The 17,936-nt window shown below is 52.8% G+C and overlaps 6 protein-coding genes across 6 annotated transcripts; 4 read left to right on the top strand and 2 right to left on the bottom strand.

The window, feature by feature from the left end:
- Positions 1 to 670: 670 nt before the first annotated feature.
- FES1 (hsp70 nucleotide exchange factor fes1) lies at positions 671 to 1,318 on the top strand (the record flags this gene model as incomplete). Its single annotated transcript, XM_024471407.1, has 1 exon — positions 671 to 1,318. The coding sequence occupies one exon, from the start codon at positions 671 to 673 to the stop codon at positions 1,316 to 1,318; it is 648 nt and encodes a 215-aa protein (XP_024321039.1).
- Positions 1,319 to 1,470: 152 nt separating this feature from the next.
- Positions 1,471 to 2,938, bottom strand: VC83_07842 (uncharacterized protein). Its single transcript, XM_024471406.1, has 3 exons — positions 2,635 to 2,938; positions 1,897 to 2,581; positions 1,471 to 1,841 (listed from the first exon to the last, which is right to left on the bottom strand). Exons 1-3 carry the CDS (start codon positions 2,889 to 2,891, stop codon positions 1,716 to 1,718), a joined length of 1,068 nt encoding a protein of 355 aa, XP_024321038.1. The 5' UTR covers positions 2,892 to 2,938; the 3' UTR covers positions 1,471 to 1,715.
- Positions 2,939 to 3,138: 200 nt separating this feature from the next.
- Positions 3,139 to 6,036, top strand: VC83_07841 (uncharacterized protein). Its single transcript, XM_024471405.1, has 4 exons — positions 3,139 to 3,281; positions 3,356 to 3,831; positions 3,888 to 4,962; positions 5,008 to 6,036. The coding sequence occupies exons 1-4, from the start codon at positions 3,215 to 3,217 to the stop codon at positions 5,826 to 5,828; spliced, it is 2,439 nt and encodes an 812-aa protein (XP_024321037.1). The 5' UTR covers positions 3,139 to 3,214; the 3' UTR covers positions 5,829 to 6,036.
- A 52-nt stretch (positions 6,037 to 6,088) lies between these two features.
- VC83_07840 (uncharacterized protein) lies at positions 6,089 to 8,980 on the bottom strand. The gene is made up of 9 exons (XM_024471404.1): positions 8,872 to 8,980; positions 8,605 to 8,824; positions 8,125 to 8,322; positions 8,043 to 8,078; positions 7,725 to 7,992; positions 7,582 to 7,662; positions 6,930 to 7,532; positions 6,706 to 6,882; positions 6,089 to 6,656 (listed from the first exon to the last, which is right to left on the bottom strand). The coding sequence occupies exons 2-9, from the start codon at positions 8,616 to 8,618 to the stop codon at positions 6,351 to 6,353; spliced, it is 1,683 nt and encodes a 560-aa protein (XP_024321036.1). The 5' UTR covers positions 8,619 to 8,824; positions 8,872 to 8,980; the 3' UTR covers positions 6,089 to 6,350.
- Positions 8,981 to 9,129: 149 nt separating this feature from the next.
- On the top strand, positions 9,130 to 11,030 carry TOM40 (translocase of outer mitochondrial membrane). The gene is made up of 3 exons (XM_024471403.1): positions 9,130 to 9,516; positions 9,594 to 10,235; positions 10,306 to 11,030. The coding sequence occupies exons 1-3, from the start codon at positions 9,196 to 9,198 to the stop codon at positions 10,411 to 10,413; spliced, it is 1,071 nt and encodes a 356-aa protein (XP_024321126.1). The 5' UTR covers positions 9,130 to 9,195; the 3' UTR covers positions 10,414 to 11,030.
- Positions 11,031 to 14,913: 3,883 nt separating this feature from the next.
- VC83_07838 (uncharacterized protein) lies at positions 14,914 to 15,219 on the top strand (the record flags this gene model as incomplete). Its single annotated transcript, XM_024471402.1, has 1 exon — positions 14,914 to 15,219. One exon carries the CDS (start codon positions 14,914 to 14,916, stop codon positions 15,217 to 15,219), a length of 306 nt encoding a protein of 101 aa, XP_024321127.1.
- Between the last annotated feature and the right edge of the window lie 2,717 nt (positions 15,220 to 17,936).

Genomic DNA, 17,936 nt, shown 5'->3' with positions numbered 1-17,936 from the left:
GAGGGGCAGCCAGTAGTGGGGTAAGGTCCCAAAAGTAAGCTGTCCGGCGCAATATTGAGTATCAGTATCGAGATGAACGCGCTCAGCCATATAACGATCCGTTCATAATGCTAGATGCTATGGGAATTGTCAATTCAATGCTGCATATAGTATGTATGTCAAATCCTATATTGGACTTTGAAGGCGCATCATCGTTTTTGAACCAACTTGGTTCGGTGGGTTGGTTAGACGCATCGCCCAATAAATAACTGGTCATCATCGACCCAGGTATTTTATTTAATGCCTCAGGCATCAGGCACCAACCTGACGTATACGCCTATACCTACAGAATGTCTCGGAACCTACAGGAAGGGACGAGATATTCGGCTTCAAAACAATATGTAAAAAGCTGAATTTCACGTAGGATTAAAATTTAATCAAACAATTCATTATACCCCTTCCTCACCGAGAATATAACCTGCGCCCTACCAATAATTCTCAGTTTACCTAGGCAGCCATTGTTCGGACGGACGCTGCTGTGCAACGTTTCCACGTGCTTCCTTATCGCTCTTATCAGTTCCTGGATTTTTCTCAGAGCCACAAAGCCTTGTCCCGCGAATTTCATACTTTATTTCGCAGCCTCACCACACAAGCCTCACCTCACAAACCCCTCCCTCTACAAACCCCCACCATGAATCCCCAACTCAACAAGATCCTCAAATGGAGCGTCGAAAACTCCGCTGCCCCCGCCCCAGGCGCTGACCCCTCCGCCGCCCCCCCCCGCAGCACCCTCGACCCCGAAGTCCTCGCCTCCCTCTTCGGCGGCCCCTCCGAAGCCGACCTAATGAAAGACTCCATGTCCGCCATCCTCTCCACCGACCCCGAAATGACCATGGAGGCGCGCATGATCGCCTTCGACAACTTCGAGCAGCTGATCGAGAACCTCGACAACGCAAACCTGATGGAGCCGCTGAAGCTGTGGCAGCCGCTCATCAGCCTGCTCTCCAGCGACGAGTCGCAGCTGCGCATGATGGCGGCATGGTGCATTGGCACGGCGGTGCAGAATAATGAGAAGAGCCAGAAGATGCTGTTTAGTGAGGGGGGCATCCCGCCGTTGGTGGATTTGGCGATTAGTGAGAAGGAGACGAGGGAGGTCAGGAGGAAGGCGGTGTATGCGCTCAGCTCGGGGTTGAGGAATTTTCAGGAGGCGATGAATGAGTTTGTGGATGATATGAAGGATAAGGGCCAGAAGAACTATGGGATTGTGGATGCGGGGGATATGGATGCTGTTGATGGGATTATCAATTACTTGAGAGAGGAGGCGTCGAAATCTGCTTAAGACCAAAGCTTTATAAATGAGAGCGAAAAGAGGCGTTGGGGAGTTTTATGGCGGTTGAATATGAATGATGGCATATGGGCATTAGAATGCCAAAGGCTGTTTGCCTGGTTGGCAGGGTCTGCTAGATATAAAGATTCAACAGGATACAATATCATGCACTTTTACTTGTCATAACTAATTTGTCTGACTGATGCTATAGTGATACATGCCATTGCTGCCAGATCTTCGAAGCTTGTAAATAAATTGTAATGATAATCCTGAATACACTTAGTCTTGGATCCCAGGTATATTCAGTGTATGGCTCTGTCTATTCGGCCTTTCCAATAGATAGATATATAGATACATATAACCTACATCAACGCTCCCAATGCTATTCATACAAATTTGTCCAACCACCCTAGTTCACATATTTACCATGGAATGGTACACCAAGAGCCTTAAGGAGAAGTCTAGCGTGACGGTCGGAAGTCGCCGTCGTCTTGCAAATAACGTGGAATCCGGGAATATAATTTGGCGGGTACATCTATAGATAGTTAGTCCTGCGCACGAATAATATCACTGCCAAACATAAAACTTACATCGTAGTTGACCTCGACCTCTGGGAACAGGTTCGTCGAGTGCTTGTCGATACCCCATGCGATGTTGCCGCTGTTGTCTCCGGAAGACCCATTGACACCTGGCCAATCCTTGATCCTGGGTAAGACAAGGTTGACACACTTATCGACGAACTGCCACGCATCATCTCCTCTCATGGTGCACGTCAGAGAAATCGGCATATCCGCCCTAATTCCGAAGTTCTGGACGGTCTCCTTCACTCTGTGGACCTCGGGCCTCACTCCGGTGATCGCCTGCAGCATCATACCGGCAACATGTAGCGGAGCGGAGTTTCCGGCGGCCTCCTTCACCATGCAGTGAACCGTCACTTCCTTGATCTTGGGGATGGTCCTCCAGTTGATATCCTTCTCGAGCAGCCTCAGAGTATCGCCACCACGGGGCCCACGCTTCGGTCTGTTCTTCATATATGGAGACGAATCGTCCCAAGATCGCAGACGGTCTGCTCTCGGCTCCTTAACCGTGCCAGGAGGTGTGTGGGAGTATGCGAGGGTCATGAGATCCGCCGCGACAGTGGACTGGTATGTCTCGACCAATCGGGGTGTGGAGAATGGACCTGGAACGAAGAGACGAGATGCTGGATCGGAGGTTGGAGGCGGTTGATGCGGATGCAGAGGTCCACGGAAGTATCGTGGAGGCCTGTATTGATATCTGCACGTTCAAATTAGCATTCTGCGCCGTCAAGTACGATTCGCGACCCATACCGACTGCGAGGGAGTTGTGTCCTGCGCGCCTCCGCTCTCTTGATCGGATCATAAGATTTGACCTCTTTCGCACTCGGCTTGCCGGTCAAGAACGACGATTGAGACTCGAGGTCCTGGAAATCCTCGGATTGCTCCTGAGCTGGTTCTGCGGCATTGGAGGCCGCACGCCTGCCATTGTGCGAGAGTGTTTGAGCAGAAGGACGAGCACCTCGTAATACTAAGCGACTAAATGTCGACGGAACCTCTTTTAAGGCCATGGTGGGACGCTGGGGGAATGGTCGAGATCCTCGTCCTTCGATCGTGGCACGTCCGCGATGCTATAAAATTATTGTCGGGAACAGCCGCGACAAGCGCTTGGGAGGCTAGCGCCAATTTACGTGCCAAGAGTCGAGCCTTCCTTATCAAATTAGCGAGCGTGGATTCAAATGAAGCACGTGACCAAAAGTAACTAACCCATATTGGGGTTGGGCGAATTTCGCGGTTGCTAGGAGGGATCTAAACCCGAGACGTCAATAAATCTGGGAAGCTTGACCTGACGCGACTTCACATTCCACGCATCAACGCCAACGGTATTATCGCAATGGCTGATTACGATCGCAGACCTCGTGGCCGTGGTGGTTATGATAACAGGAAGAGGCGTTATAGAGGTAAGAAGCGCATATTCGCCCTGGAATGGAGTTATAAATGAGAGAGAGAAGCGGTTTCTGACAAAAGCGCCTAGATGACGATGACTTCGATCGCAGACCTCAGCGCAGGCGTTACGAAGAGCCCCTACCAGTTAGGGTGCGCAAACAGCTGCTCTCTATCGCCGAGTCCCCACTGAAGCCCGTCGAAGAGGAAGTCCACTTACTGGCTAAGCTGGTTTCCGACAACTATGACGATGTCGAGATGCGAACTTCTTACATCGACCTCACTCTCCAGGTTGTGGTCGAGCAGCCTTTTAAGACTCCATTCGTCGCGGCGACTGTCGTTGTGCTCAACGGCATGAACAGAGGCGAGGAGGCGGTCGCATTGATCCTTACAAAGGCGGCTGAAGAAACTGAGAGGAAGGTTGCCCTCGGGGAGTGGAGAGAGGTGAAACTGCTCTTGAAATTTCTGGGGAGTTTGCAAGGCCTTCTGAACGATGAGGGAGTCTGGCCCATTTTATCAGAGCTCTTTGAGAGAGCTGTCGATCTGCAGACTGCCTCCTCTGAAGATGTGAGTTATCATAAGTCGACAATTATTCAGGCTAGGGGCTAACGATACGATGAAAGACTTTGGGAATGGAATTAGTCAAGGTCATCCTATTTACAATCCCGTACATCATGGCGTCGTCTGCCACCGAATCTCAGGAGCACGCCGCCGGCCTTCTCGACAAGACTGAAATTCTGGCTGGTACACCATCACCACTGGAGGCATTGGTCGACCCATACCCAGGAAATGGCATTGATGAAGCGGCCGAGCCAACAAGCGTCATCAGCTTATTGCAGAAGCAGCTGCAGAACGAGGCGGCCAATGGGTGGGTGCTCGCGTGCATCCCAAGGCCGTGGAAGATGCCAGTCACAGGCGACGAAGAGGACCCTCTTGCTGCGTCGACGAAGCACACATTGCCACCCATTACTATCCCAGAGGCTGTTATCCCTGGCGAGAAGCCTCTTTTCCCAGAAATCTACTTCTCTGTTTACGCCAACCAAGATATCGAGACGGTGCCACCGATCACAAACATCGCGTCCTGCATTCTCAGAGACTCAATTATCGATACCATCAACATTTTGGACTTTAATAGAAATTCTACTGCGCGTTATCTCATTGATATCGACTGTTATTTCACAGCGGATACTTTTGTCAAGAGAGCCACGCCTTTTGACAGGTTAAAGGATATTGAAGGAGACCGATCAACCTGGAAGCCCGAGGATGTGGCTGTCGATGCCGTTTTCTCGCAGCTCTTTCAACTGCCAACCCCTGAGCATAAGCTCGTCTACTACCATTCTGTGCTCACAGAGGCATGCAAGATCGCACCTGCGGCTATTGCACCGAGTTTGGGACGTGCAATTCGTTATCTGTACAGGAATTTCGATAAAATGGATCTGGAACTTGGTTATAGATTCATGGACTGGTTTGCGCACCATTTGAGCAATTTCGGTTTCACTTGGAAGTGGACCGAGTGGATTGACGACGTTGAACTCTCACCACTGCACCCAAAGAAAGCGTTCATCGCGGGAGCTTTGGATAAGGAGGTCAGACTGAGCTTTGCACAGCGCATTAAGGGAACTCTTCCTGAGCCATACCAACCGCTTATCACTGAAGGCAAAGAGAAAGATACTCCAGACTTCAAGTACAACGATGAAGGTAATAAATATGCGCTATTACAAGAGACCAAGCTAACCAAACTAGATACCCCTTTTGCTGCCGAAGGGCGGGAAATTCACACCCTGCTCAAGCGTAAAGCTCCCGAGCCAGAAATCCAGACCGTGATTGACCAGATCCACACTCAAGCAACCACAATTGCCATCCACGAGCCCCTTTTATCATCCACAGATGTGTATGTCACTTCTATCTGCTACATTGGATCCAAGTCGCTTTCCCACGTGCTGTCCTGTATCGAGCGCTGCAAAGAGCGTCTTCTATCGATCGGGAACACCTCGGAGACTGCGCGCCGCCAGATCATTACATCCGTCATGGCCTACTGGGTCGACCAACCCGGCATCGGCGTCAACATCGTTGACAAGCTGCTCAACTACACCATCCTGACACCGCTCAGTGTCGTGGAGTGGGCCCTCCTAGACGACACCAAGGCAGGCGATAAGCTCGCCGAGCCCTTCGTATACGAGATGGTTGCAGGCACAGTGCAGAAGGTCACAAACCGAATCCGCCAGATCGTCGCGTCGAGGAACGCACCGGGTCTGGAACACGAGCAACGCCTCTTACTCGACGAGACGCTGCTGAGGGAGAGGGTGGCTATGAAAGATATGTTCAAGGTCATGGAGGATGCGCTCTTCAGCTGGGCTAGTGGGAGCAAGGACCAGGCCATAGAAGCGGGCCTTGGAGAGACCACTGACGAGGCCTTTATTCAGAGGTGGGGCGAGAAATGGTTGAGGGTTTTCAGGAGGAAGATGGCTGTTGAGGAGGCGTTCCTGCTGGAAGTCGGGAATAAGACGGCCAATGAGAGTAATGGGGCTGAAGCGGGGGAGATGGAGGTCGAGGTTGATGTATGATGGGTTTTGAGGGGGGGTTTAGTTTTATTCTGGTAAAGGGGAGGGATGATCGTTGCATTGTATACTAGGACTAATTCAGGCTGACCTGGCTGGTCGAGAATTTCTCACATTCGGACGGACATAGGCAGGAATAAAGATTTCTAAGCTCAAGGGCTTCCTGTTATATCATAATAATACAAGGCTAGCAATCTGAAACTCATTATCTACGTATTTCAGCAAGGGCTACGGTAATTGCTATCTTACACTCAAAACAGTCCAAGCATCAAAACGCAAGCCACCCGTGCAGCATGTGTAATATTTGAAGGACGACTCTAAGGAAATTAATAAACTAAGACTATATTCCAAAAACTATTCCAAGCAATTTTTGTTCTCTTACAGCCTTAGAGCTGGAGACTCCGTTATCGTGTAATTCTGGACCTGATGCGCGAACGGACATACGTGGACTGGGTGCGTATACAGTCTCTCAACGTCTTATCGTAAATAATCAGCAACGCTTATTCCATAATAAATTAGCGCGCAGTTTTATTTGTTCCTGAGCCTTTCGAGGGTCTTTTCATCGAATGATTTGAGAATTGTATCGTGAAGTGAGTCTTTCGCTTTCTCGGGGGTCACAATCTTAACGGCCCCTTCATGGATCCTTCTAAGGGTATTGTTATGAAGGTTCGTCTTGATCGGCTCAGCTGGAGACCCTATGCCAGAGCTCGGAGTGACAATGCCACTCATGACAACTGGAAGCTTCAGGTCTTCGGGCGAGGAGGGGATGATATGAGGTGGAAGATTGGGAATGTGGATGCGCCTGGCTTCATTCTGGTAACTCGCGGGTACAATCTGCGGACGAGTTAGCAAGTATCTGACAAAGGGAAGGCGGTTGGCTAACCTCAATAATCGTATCACGGGGGAAGCGAAGTTTGGGAATGGCCATTGCGTCGCAGGCCATGAGATATCCGTACAAGACTCGGAGGACAGATTCATGGGCAATGATAAGGAGGTCACTCTTCTCGCGCTCTAGCTCCAGAATTATGGGCTCCATTCTAACAGCGACATCGTGGTATGACTATAGAATATTAATATGAGCTGATGCACATAGGGTATAGATCCTACCTCAGCACGCGGATAGCGGTGGTGGTATGGGTCAATCTCGTGTTTTGCGACCTCTTCGGGATACTGTGCGCGAAGTGCCTCCTCTGGCATCTTCTCACAGACGCCTGGGTTTAGTTGGCTCAACTGGGGCCTCTGGGTGACTGTGTATCCACGATGCCCAAAGAAGTCAGCTGTTTCAACAGTTCTCCTCCGAGTCGAGCTCCATACAATCAGGGGCTTCAGGTCGGCTTCAGTACCGCCAGCTTCGAGATAGGCCTCATGATCCTTCTCCCTATGCCTCAAGAGGGTTTCTCCCATAATGTTTGAATATTCCTTGCCTTCTGGGGATAGGTGTGCATCGGCCTTAAAGGAGTCCTCCTCTCGCGAAGTGCCTGCCCGAACAAAGAATGTCCTCTTGCTCTTGTTGTGTAAGTTCATTAAATAAAACACAACTCTCATCGAGAGGTAGCCAAAGTTCACATTATTTGTCTCAATCCTTTGACCAGCATTAATTAACTTCACAAAGTTGAGTTCGTTTTCCGCCATGGTCTGGAAGTCGGGGATTCTTGTGAGAATTCTCCTCAGATACTCTTTGGCAGCATCATTTGGGTCCCAGTTCGCAAACTTCCGTGAATTAGCATTAATAGATAAACAAAATAGAAGATTGCCTTACGTCTGGTGAAGAGATCTTAACGCTACGAGCATTTTCCTCGAGAATCGACTCGTCTGTCACATATGATTCAAGAAACAAGGTCTATTCTGGGTTAGAGTCTTCAAAATAAAGCAGGACGGGCATCATTATCTATAGACACATACCTGTACATCGTGCTTTGCAAACTCTTTTGCTAGAGCACGTCGACCGGATGCCAGAGGGTTGACCGCATCATAAATCGCAACCTGGCCATTCTCATGGTTGAGCCAGTTATAGATGTCTCCACGGCACCTCTTGAGAATTATCTGACGCAAAAGGACAGATTCGGGAGACGCACGGATGAAGAAGTAATCTTCCGGGAGCTCCTTGCCGGGTTCAAGAGTGGCACGGCGGTAATCACCCAAATGGAAAATTCTGGTCTTCACGCCCAACCTATATTTAGTTTAGTATGAAAATGCTTGCATAGCATGTGTTAAACTCACCATCTCAAATATCTTGCTAGGGAAACAGAAATATGCCTGGTAGGTTAGTGACAATCACGGGGCATGGGCAGAATGAACTCACGTTTTCCCACGAGCAGGAGGTCCAACTAGTACAATTACAATCCTACCAGAGTGAAAGAGCCGGCCAGACATCGTGCTATAAAGTTGGGCCGGAGCCAACTCGGTCTTCTCGGACTCATCTGGAAGATCGTGGACGCCATCGATGAAAGTGCTTGACCTTCTCCGGTACCTTGGAGAATTCGCAACTATCTCTGCAGTACTGTGTCTATGTTAGTAACAAGACACGTAGTGGTCTCTGCTAGATCCAATGCAAGAGGCTAGGTAGCCTTTATCATTCAAGACCGTGGCTCCCGCGTCAAAGCAGCCCCGAGAAGGCCATTTGGAACAGCCAAGATCTCAGCTGAAGTGATAAAGGCTTGGCCACTTTGAGGAAAATTCTTAACTAGAACCATGGCCAGGACAAAAGAGGAAAACACAGACAGTGTCGATGGGATATTCAAAGTCGAGAACGAGGTTAAGTGAGTGATGGAAAATAACTCACAGTAAGGTGTCCATGGTTACAGGACCTGGAGCCCTCGTCAGACGCCAGATGACGACACTAGTTTCTATAACAGAACAATAGGTTCTCTTTAGAAAGCAAAGCCAAACTAAGCAAAGTTTGAAGCAAGACTGATCCTCAAACGGCAATTGACCAAGTCTACAAGGAGTCGTAGTCGTGGTTCATACTCAGAAGAGCAATGACTTGCTTATTATAGAGGTAACTTCACGGCCATTAGTAGTGAGAAAGCTAATTGGTGAAAGGACTCACAAGATAAATAACACAAGCAATTCGAGGACAGGCAGCTGGTGTTTGTTTATAAATGAGGAATCTATGAGGTCAATGGGGTTGCTTTTGCCATGGTCGAGCTATCAATTACCCGATAAGATAGAGATGATTAGCGCTTTAGGTAAATACGCCACACACGTTTCGGTCCTGACGTAGTTGGCCTTGGCGCCTCAGGCTACAACAGTCATCTGCTTGAGAAAAAGATATTGGCGACCTCAAGGCCGGAGCATATTACGATCACCCGCTTCTATCCAACGACCACCTCCGCCCTTCCACCCCCCTCTTTTAATTTTCAGCTGTGCGATAATGTCTTCCATTGGGCTGGAGAAGGAGTCGCCTCTGGCGTTCCTCAAGAACAATGCCATCACCAACGCCCTGTTAGATTCCTACCAGACCTTTTCCGCCAGGAGAGAGGCTCTGGGGCTATCGAACCCGGGTGCGGTGGATAACATTGCGAAGGAGGTCCAAAGGGAAGTGTTCCTCACAAACTATACCTTCACTGGTCTACGTGCGGATCTCACGAAGGCGTTCAGCGTTGCGCCTTTATTCCAAGTTTCCCATGCCTTTGCCATGGGATCACAGGGGCTCCCCCCATACACATTTGCTGCCCTTTACGGCACAGGAAAGGTATGTTGATACAATAATTAACATTTAGTTGTCGTGATGACGACTCTGATGACATGATGCTGACGATTGTTATATAGGTCTTCCTCCAGGGAAACGTCGACAATGAAGGTCAACTGATGGCACGCGCCAACTACCGCTGGAGCCCTCAGTTAACTACGAAGACAAACATCCAAATTGCACCAGGCCAGAGCCAGACAATGGCACAAATCGATAACGAGTACATCGGCAGCGACTTCACCGCATCCCTCAAGACCGTCAACCCGTCGATCATCGAGGGTGGTCTTACCGGTATCTTCATCGCCAGCTACCTCCAATCTGTTACCCCCAGCCTTGCTCTCGGACTCGAGGGTGTCTGGCAGCGCGCAGCCCTGAACCAGGGCCCAGAGACAGCGATCTCATATTGCGCCAAGTACAAGGGCAGCGACTGGACCGCGTCTGCCCAGCTCCAAGCACAGGGTGTCCTCCAAACATCGTACTGGAGGAGGCTGTCCGAGAAGGTCGAGGCTGGTGTTGACCTCAACCTTGCCCTCCAGGGCGGAAACCCCATGATGGGAGGACCAAGCAAGGAGGGCGTCACGACCGTTGGCGTGAAATACGCCTTCCACATGTCTACTTTCAGGGCACAGGTTGACTCGACAGGCAAGCTCAGCTGCCTGTGGGAGAAGCGTGTTGCACCACCAGTTCAGATCACCTTCGCTGCTGATATGGATCACTTCAAGGTTAGTTCATCCCTCCCTCTAACCCCTTGCTTACCCAATAAATTACATCTGCTAACTGCCTCCCCCACAGCAACAAGCCAAGATCGGTCTTTCCGTCTCCATCGAGGCTAGCAATGAGGAGCTCCAGGAGCAGCAAGAACTCTCCCAGGGACAGTCAATGATTCAAATCCCATTCTAAACTCACCCCTCACCTCCCCTCCCGCACAACTCTCCTCCTCGCCCTCGTTCATCCACAACACCTCGACAACCACCTCTTCACATAGCGGCCCCCCCCAACCGCCTTCTCAACCTGTCTTATTATAACCCCCCCCCCCTTTCGCCGCCTCACGCCTACCTCTCAAAAAACATCACAAGGCGCGCGCGCTCGTACCACCATCATCCATTTCTTGTCTCTTTGTTTCGGTTAATCAGGGTTTGCATACGGGATACGGACGGGTTGACGACACATCATTTTCCATCTTCCTCAATAGTTGACATGGACGGGCCGGCACGCACGCTCTCGAATCTTTGGTTGTATACTAGCTTTACGTTTTGGTGGCCTCGCGCGCGCGCCTGTGGTACTTTTTTTGTTCTCTTACTCTCTCTCTCTCGCTCTCTCTTGCTTTGCGCGTCATGGGTGGGCCGAGGCGGCGGGGGGTGGTGCTGTGCGGCCTGTAGATAGATACTTGTACGAATAGCAACGAAATATTGCCTCTGGATATTGATTGCCCCTGCATCGGGATGTGATGGTACCTGGGCAAACAACCCAGCTTTCTACATGGCCCAGCCTTCTGACTCCAGTGACCGCACAAGCATGCACGCCTCATCACCACCCCCTTCTCCACCTCCCCCCCCCCCCAGCCTTGCACAGCGACTCCCCGCCTCCTCCCTCTCTCACCGACCCCGACCCTCCATCCATCGGCACCACCACCACCACCACCCATTCCCATTCCCACTCCCGAGACCAGCCACCTCCCCCCTTCCCCATCGGGACTCCCCCCCACCGCTCTCGTCAGCTCAGCCCAGCCCAGCCTCGTCATCTTCATGTCTCATCGCCTTCTTCCCTCGCGTTGATGGCGCTCGCGACCCGAGCCCGTCTGGGTCCTGGCGTCGATAGTAGGGTTCTACACTCCGTGTCTTCCCGGCGGTCCGCGATCTAGATTCTCCCCGTCCGCGCCACGGCCGCACCACGTTGGCCGCGCCATGCCATACCCGAAACACGGCGTGGCCTCCGGCCGGGCGCTGACGGTGTCGGCTGAGGTGAGGGTTGGTTCACCGGCCCGTGGCAAGGAGGGGGCGAGACCGATCTATCCACACACCCGGTGAGAGGAGGAGGGGGATCACGATCGATCGCAGGGAAGAGGGGATATGGTGGTTGACAGAGACTGACCGTTGAACACGCGGCTGGGGCGGCTGGGGGGATCGATTCTCACTCCCCGCCCCTTCCAGCTCTGGGCAACTACCAACACCCCATCCATACCCACAGCACTCAGCGTATCCATCCTCACCTCCCATCCTCACCCTATCTCCCCCCCAACTCCCTCGACTCCCCCCCAAAGCCCGGACCCCCTTCCCACCTGACACCTCTTTAACCCGCTTACAGCGGCGATCCCACCCCCCAACCCCCAGTCCTCACCCCTAGCCCATCCCCCGTCGTCCGCCACCCAACCGGCGCCACCCCCGCCCCGTGCGCGGCGTGCATACAGCGCAGTGAAGTGCAAAGAATTTTCATTCTCACCTGGTTTATCGCCATGCAGGACGCTCGATAGGGATGCTGGGGATCTTGGGGCATGGGGGTGGGTGTGTTATGTGTGTTTCGGGGTGGGCGGGTTGTGTTACTGATTACCTAGCTGTACCGAGTTGTCAGGCCGAGGAGTGGCTTGAATCGGGAGAGAGCTGGGATACGGGCTGAGGCGTCGTCCGCTGCCATGGCGGTTTAGGGGGGGTTACGAGGAGGATGGGCAAGGTGCACGGGGCGTAGGAGGGAGGTGTGATGTGAGGATTGTTTTCCCCGGTGAGGAAACGGGGATGGGGGGGGAGGGTGATACACAATACGTGCTGTGCTGTAGGTACAGTACATACATCCCCCCTATCTTGCGCCATAAGCTGTCCCATCCCAGCTCCTCCCAGCCCGCTGGATATCAGGTAGGTGCTATGGGAACGGCTCGGGAATAACAATCTCACCCCCATCCATCCCCATCACGCATGTCAGCGTGCCCAAAATAAATAAAAACTGCAGTCCTCGGGATTTGAGACCCCCTCGAGGCCAGAGTCGGCATGGGGCGGCACTCGCACTGGGCACTGCCAAACACCCCGGCGGTGCCACCACGCGCGCGGGCTCGCGAGATAGAGGTGAGCCCGCATTCCAGTGCGACGCTGTGGCACACGGGGCTCACATGTCGGCAGCGAAACAGCGCGGGTGGGCGCAGGTTTGGGATCTTGAGGGGGGAGGGAGGCGGTTTGGAGCGGAGAGTTTGTGAGGGGGGGAGGAGGGAGGGCGTCGTACGTAGATACGATACGGGCTGTTGGTTGTTGCGGGAGGGGAGGGTTGGGGGTGCGGGTGTGTGGTTTGAGGTCCTGGGTGAGAGCGAGTGTTGTGAGTGGTTGTGCTAAGCGCCGTTGGAGGGTGAAGGGGGGGGATGAGGGGGATGGATGGGGAGATTTAGATATTAGCATAGAACTGGAGCGAAGGGGCGGGCAGAAGAGGGGATTCCATGCCTTTCCTGGCTTACCGTGCCTGTTTTCCCCGGATCTGGTCAGCAATAGTGAAGCCCATCTTTTATTGCAGGCTCTGGCGCTTAACAATCGACGCCTCACCCTTACCTACCTGCATATCCTCACGTGTTGTCATTGGCTCCCCCCTTGCCCAGGGCATACTTCGCGCGTCAGGCTTATGCATCCTGTGCTGTACAGTAGTAGTAACGGCCCTGTCCTGCGTGTACGTGCGTGTACGTGTACTGTATTCTGTACGTACAGTACACGTACACGCAGGCCAGGGCCCCTCCACTCCGCCTCCTCCGTCCCCTCCATCTATCGCACACGAAGCCCCGATGGATGAGGAACTGGCGAGGGTGCATCGGCGCACGAGGGCAGGGCGGTCACGAGCCCCCTATCCGCGCCGCTAGCTCGCATGAGGCGGCGACGACACGGATCCGCCCTGCCACCGGCGTAATCCAATATTGGAACCCATCCCATCCTCAACGCCCTCAGCAGTTCCCAACCCTCCGTAATCGTACCCTCCCCTCCCTCCCGCCGTGCCCTTGCGTAGAGTACCTACTTATCCATAACTTGCAGTTCTGTGCGTTTATTATTTTTCAGCCCCAAGGGTCACGCACAGTTGCAGGTAGCCGTCTTTGGAATGTCCCAGAACTGGATTCGACTGCATCGGGCTGTCTGCATCGCAGTGAGGGCGGCACCCCGCTGGCCGGATGGGCGGTCGTGTCGTGGTGGTAGTGGTAGTGAGTGGTAGTGGCAGTGGTAGTGGTAGTGGTAGTGGTAGTGGTAGTGGTAGTGGTAGTGGTAGTGGTAGTGGTAGTGGTAGTGGTAGTGGTAGTGGTAGTGGTAGTGGTAGTGGTAGTGGTAGTGGGCGATGCTGGTGGCCGCCGTAGATGCGTGTTTTTGTACTGAATGTTGTATGTCGTATGTACAGTACCAGCGTACAGTATTTTACTATTGCTGTGTACTGCGCTGTGTACCCCGAAAGTATCTTTGTACGTACTCCCTGCTAACTCTGTAGTGCGAGGACGTGCGTGGGAGCGGAGCGAGTCTTAGCGGCTTATTTGCAGGATGGGGCGGCCCCGTGATTGGGTGGGTCGTGGGTCTGTGGGCGTGCGAATCGGCTGTTTTGGGGTGGTGCGTGAGTGCATGCCGTGCAGTAGTAGAGTCGGAGTAGTAGGAGTAGTAGGAGTAGTAGGAGTAGTAGGAGTAGTAGGAGTAGTAGGAGTAGTAGGAGTAGTAGGAGTAGTAGGAGTAGTAGGAGTAGTAGGAGTAGTAGGAGTAGTAGGAGTAGTAGGAGTAGTAGGAGTAGTAGGAGTAGTAGGAGTAGTAGGAGTAGTAGAGTAGTAGGAGTAGTAGTAACAGTAGTAACACCTCGTTTTGCTTGCTTGCTTGCTTCCTTACTTGAATGCTTGCTTTGCTGTTGTGAAGCAGGAGGGGAGGGAGAGTGATTATGCCCAATAAGCATCTATAAGCATCGCACCAAAACCAACCATGCAAACAGACATACAGCGCTCTTCAATAGCCTCACCACCTCTGTATATACCGTATTTGAATTTCCCATTGTGCGCGAGCTAAGTGGTTAGCGGCGGCGGCCACCTAGCCAAGGTGACCGACCGGCTTCGTAAACACGAACCGCTGGTTTGTTTGCTCCAATGTCCGATTTGGCATTGCCCAGGATCAAAACCGACCTTGGACATGGATTCCGACCTAGAGTAGTCACAGGGGGGAGCCTCAGAAACGAGGGAGCTGATTAGCTGTTGTCCGGACATTTCCTTCACAGCCCCACCGTAGGGGTTCCATCGCTGCCGATCAATGACGCTGTGTGCGGGCCCGGCGCCCCTGTCGCTTGGGCAGACCAGCGCCCGCAGCCCATCGCACAGGAATGTCGCGGCGTTATTGGGGACACATGGCATTGCTCCTATGAGCCATATGCAAAGGGTTTAGCCGTCTCTGGATGGGATGTGATGGGACGTGATGGGGCATGACAGTTTGGAGCTGCTGTTGGAAAACTGTTGGAAACCTGTTGGATGCAGAGCTCATCGTTGTCGAATCGAGTGGCCTGTTGGATGCTGTTGGATGCAAGGCTACCAACGTCTGCAAGCGCGGTGGAAGGAGAGCTTGTCAGGCACACACTTTTTTCGATTTTCGACGTCGTGCGATTCTACTGGATTCCGTGCAAGGGCAAGACATGGCTAGCAAGAGACATCTCTCGCTTACTGAGACAACTGACCCTCCGCTGAGTCTTGTCTCACGGGCCCTGGATGGAACAATAATAAGGCGTGAATGAAGAAGTCTCAACTCGTGTTAGCCGTCCCATGACCAAACCTATTTTTTCTCTCAATAGGCGCAAGACATAATAGCGCCATCCACCCATTGGCGCCGCTGACGCTTTGCCGGATTGCTCGAGTGCCAGCCAGGCGGCCAGGCAATAGCTCTGCCTGGCCGCCTGGCTGGCCGCCGTTCCACTCAATCTGACAACGTCAACGTCAACGTCCAAGTCCCTCCACTCCCGGTTTTCCGTAGGACAAACGAAGGTCAAAAATAACTACAAGTAACCCACATTCCAACAAACACAGCTATGACGCCCTTCTCCACGCTAACTGTCCAAAAGCCCCCAGGAGGAGCAGGAAGAGGAACAAACAGAGCTGGAGCATCATGTCCTGCAGCAGTGGGGTGACACGGTGGCCCAGGCCATTAATCCCGCGCCGGGACGGAATCACTCCTACGATCCTGCGGCGTCCCATTGTGCGAGCGAGCGAGATTTCAGATCAGCTGGGTGCCCATTGGGAAGGGCCAGGCGCGCAACCCTCTTTCAACCTCGCCCCCGATCCCGCGATGCATTTCCGGCTCTTGATTCGCGCCAAGGCCTTGTGGTCAGTTGTTGGAGTCACTGGGGGTTTTGCGAGGGGGCTGGATCTGCACCCTGAAAGGGCTCTCAAGGCGGGAGAGAAGGACCGCCGTAGATTCAGTTGGTGCACGTACAGGACCAACCACCGTAGTACAATCCATTCATAGCCACATGCATGGCACAGCGCCGAACAACAATTATCCGAAGCCGCCCAGCTCCCCCCCGTCCCTGGTTCCCTCCAACCCCAGGACCTGCGATGCTGATTAGGAGCATATACTCCGTACTGCACAGGAGCTGTCATCCAACCCTGTCCAGTGTACGCCACCACACTAAGATGCTCAGACGATCGCTGGGGTCACCACCTGCTCAGCGCCAGCCTTGGCCCGCTTTGCTTGCCAGCCGCTCCATTCGCTGGCGGGGTGGAGATGGAGCTATGTACGGGTTGGGGCAGTAAGTTACTGTTCTTGTACCTCTGGGCGGCGACCAAGGTCGAGCTGTGTCCGGCCCCCTCCTGTCGTCGCAGGGGAAAAACGAGAGCAAGAGTCGGAGTCGCTCAGCTGGGTGATCGGCCGCGCTTCTGGCTGGTGTTGGTGTGTTTGTTACCCTCTACGTGCGTCTCTGCTCCACTTGGTCAGACGGAGTGCAGGAATTGTGGGTGTGAAATGTGGTGTATGTAGTTGTCTGTACAGGAGCCAACAGAGACAACATATGCTGAGGGAGGTGAGTGTGCATATCTGAGGCATCTTCAGGCATCCTTCCTGTGTGTGCGTGCGTCTCCCTCGTCTATGATTCTGGATTATGATACTCTACTGCCTACTGCCTACTGCCTACTGCCTACTGCCTACTGCCTACTGCCTACTGCCTACTGCCTACTGCCTACTGCCTACTGGTCTACTGTACCGCGACATTCGATTGTCAGGCCGTGAGAGAGAGATATAAATGCGCATCCATGCAGTGGCACGTACTTGGCATGCAAGTCAGGACTGTCAGCGGGCTCCCACAGGCTTGCCACTGGCCGTTCCAATCGTCATCGCCAACGTTTAAATCCGACCACAGGGCATGGGGAGCCCCCTAGCTTCGCGCCCGCTGGAGTCCGGCATACAGTACTGTACTGTACCAGACAAGCAAGCGCCTTCACTCGTTTTGAAAAAGGGAGCGCGTGAGCATCCCAGCTTCTTCCCTGGCCCACCTTGCCATCCACCTGCCACCCAGAACAGTGCTCTTTCTCTTCTCCCCTAGAAAAAGGATCCCCACTCTCCCTTTTCTTCCCACTCTCGTGGGAATGTGTGGGAATCCTCCCATCCTCCCCGACCTCCAATATACGGTTACGGGTTCGATTTGCTCCAAAAAATAAATACCTCTCCACACTCACCCGAATCGACTCGCTCCGCCGTCCCCCGCCCGTCATTCATCCCAACATATCCCAGCCTATCCCATTCCTCCATATCATCCCTCTCCCCCTCCTTTCCCCTCGAATAACTTACACATCTGAACTACCCTGCACTACACTTGACTATATCCCCCTACCCTCAGACAACCGCCGAGAGTATACAGCTAAGAGATCTTACCCACCTCCATCCAGCCTAACCCACCAACCCATACATACAACAATAACCGAAGCTCGATCCCCAGCAAAAAACCCCCGAGACCACTGACTCTACGATACTCTCTTCTACTACATCCGTACGCTACGGCTCTGCTCTGCGACTACCACAGCCACTCACTCACTTCCCTTCACCACCACTACGACGGAACTAAGAACCTTTTTCCCCCTCTGGCTCTACGTGTATACGCCAAAGCTCACTCTGTCGTCTATACACACCCGATCCCATCAGCTTCAAATCTGATACTCTGATACTCTGATACTCTGATACTCTGATACTCTGATACTCTCTCCCTTACTATATCTCCTTCACCAACGCTGCTTACTTGGGTTCAAGTACTTCTCTCTTTGTCTGCCTGTACAATACAGTACGAGTACCTGCACTACGAAGTACCTTCCTTGTACGAACAAATACAGCGCCTGTCTCAACTCCCACCAACCAGAGCGGGTTTAGTGAGGAATAGTCGACCTGCGAAACCCATACTACCAACACATCCCTCCCGTTCTTTCAATCGCCTCCCACCACCACAAAACCACCCCAAAACCACCCCAA

This window comes from Pseudogymnoascus destructans (genome assembly GCF_001641265.1).
Source record: "Pseudogymnoascus destructans isolate 20631-21 unplaced genomic scaffold scaffold_22, whole genome shotgun sequence".
Classification (NCBI taxonomy): Eukaryota; Fungi; Ascomycota; class Leotiomycetes; order Thelebolales; family Thelebolaceae; genus Pseudogymnoascus; species Pseudogymnoascus destructans.
Note: the sequence above shows the minus strand (reverse complement) of the source record. Positions and strands in the feature narration are given on the sequence as shown.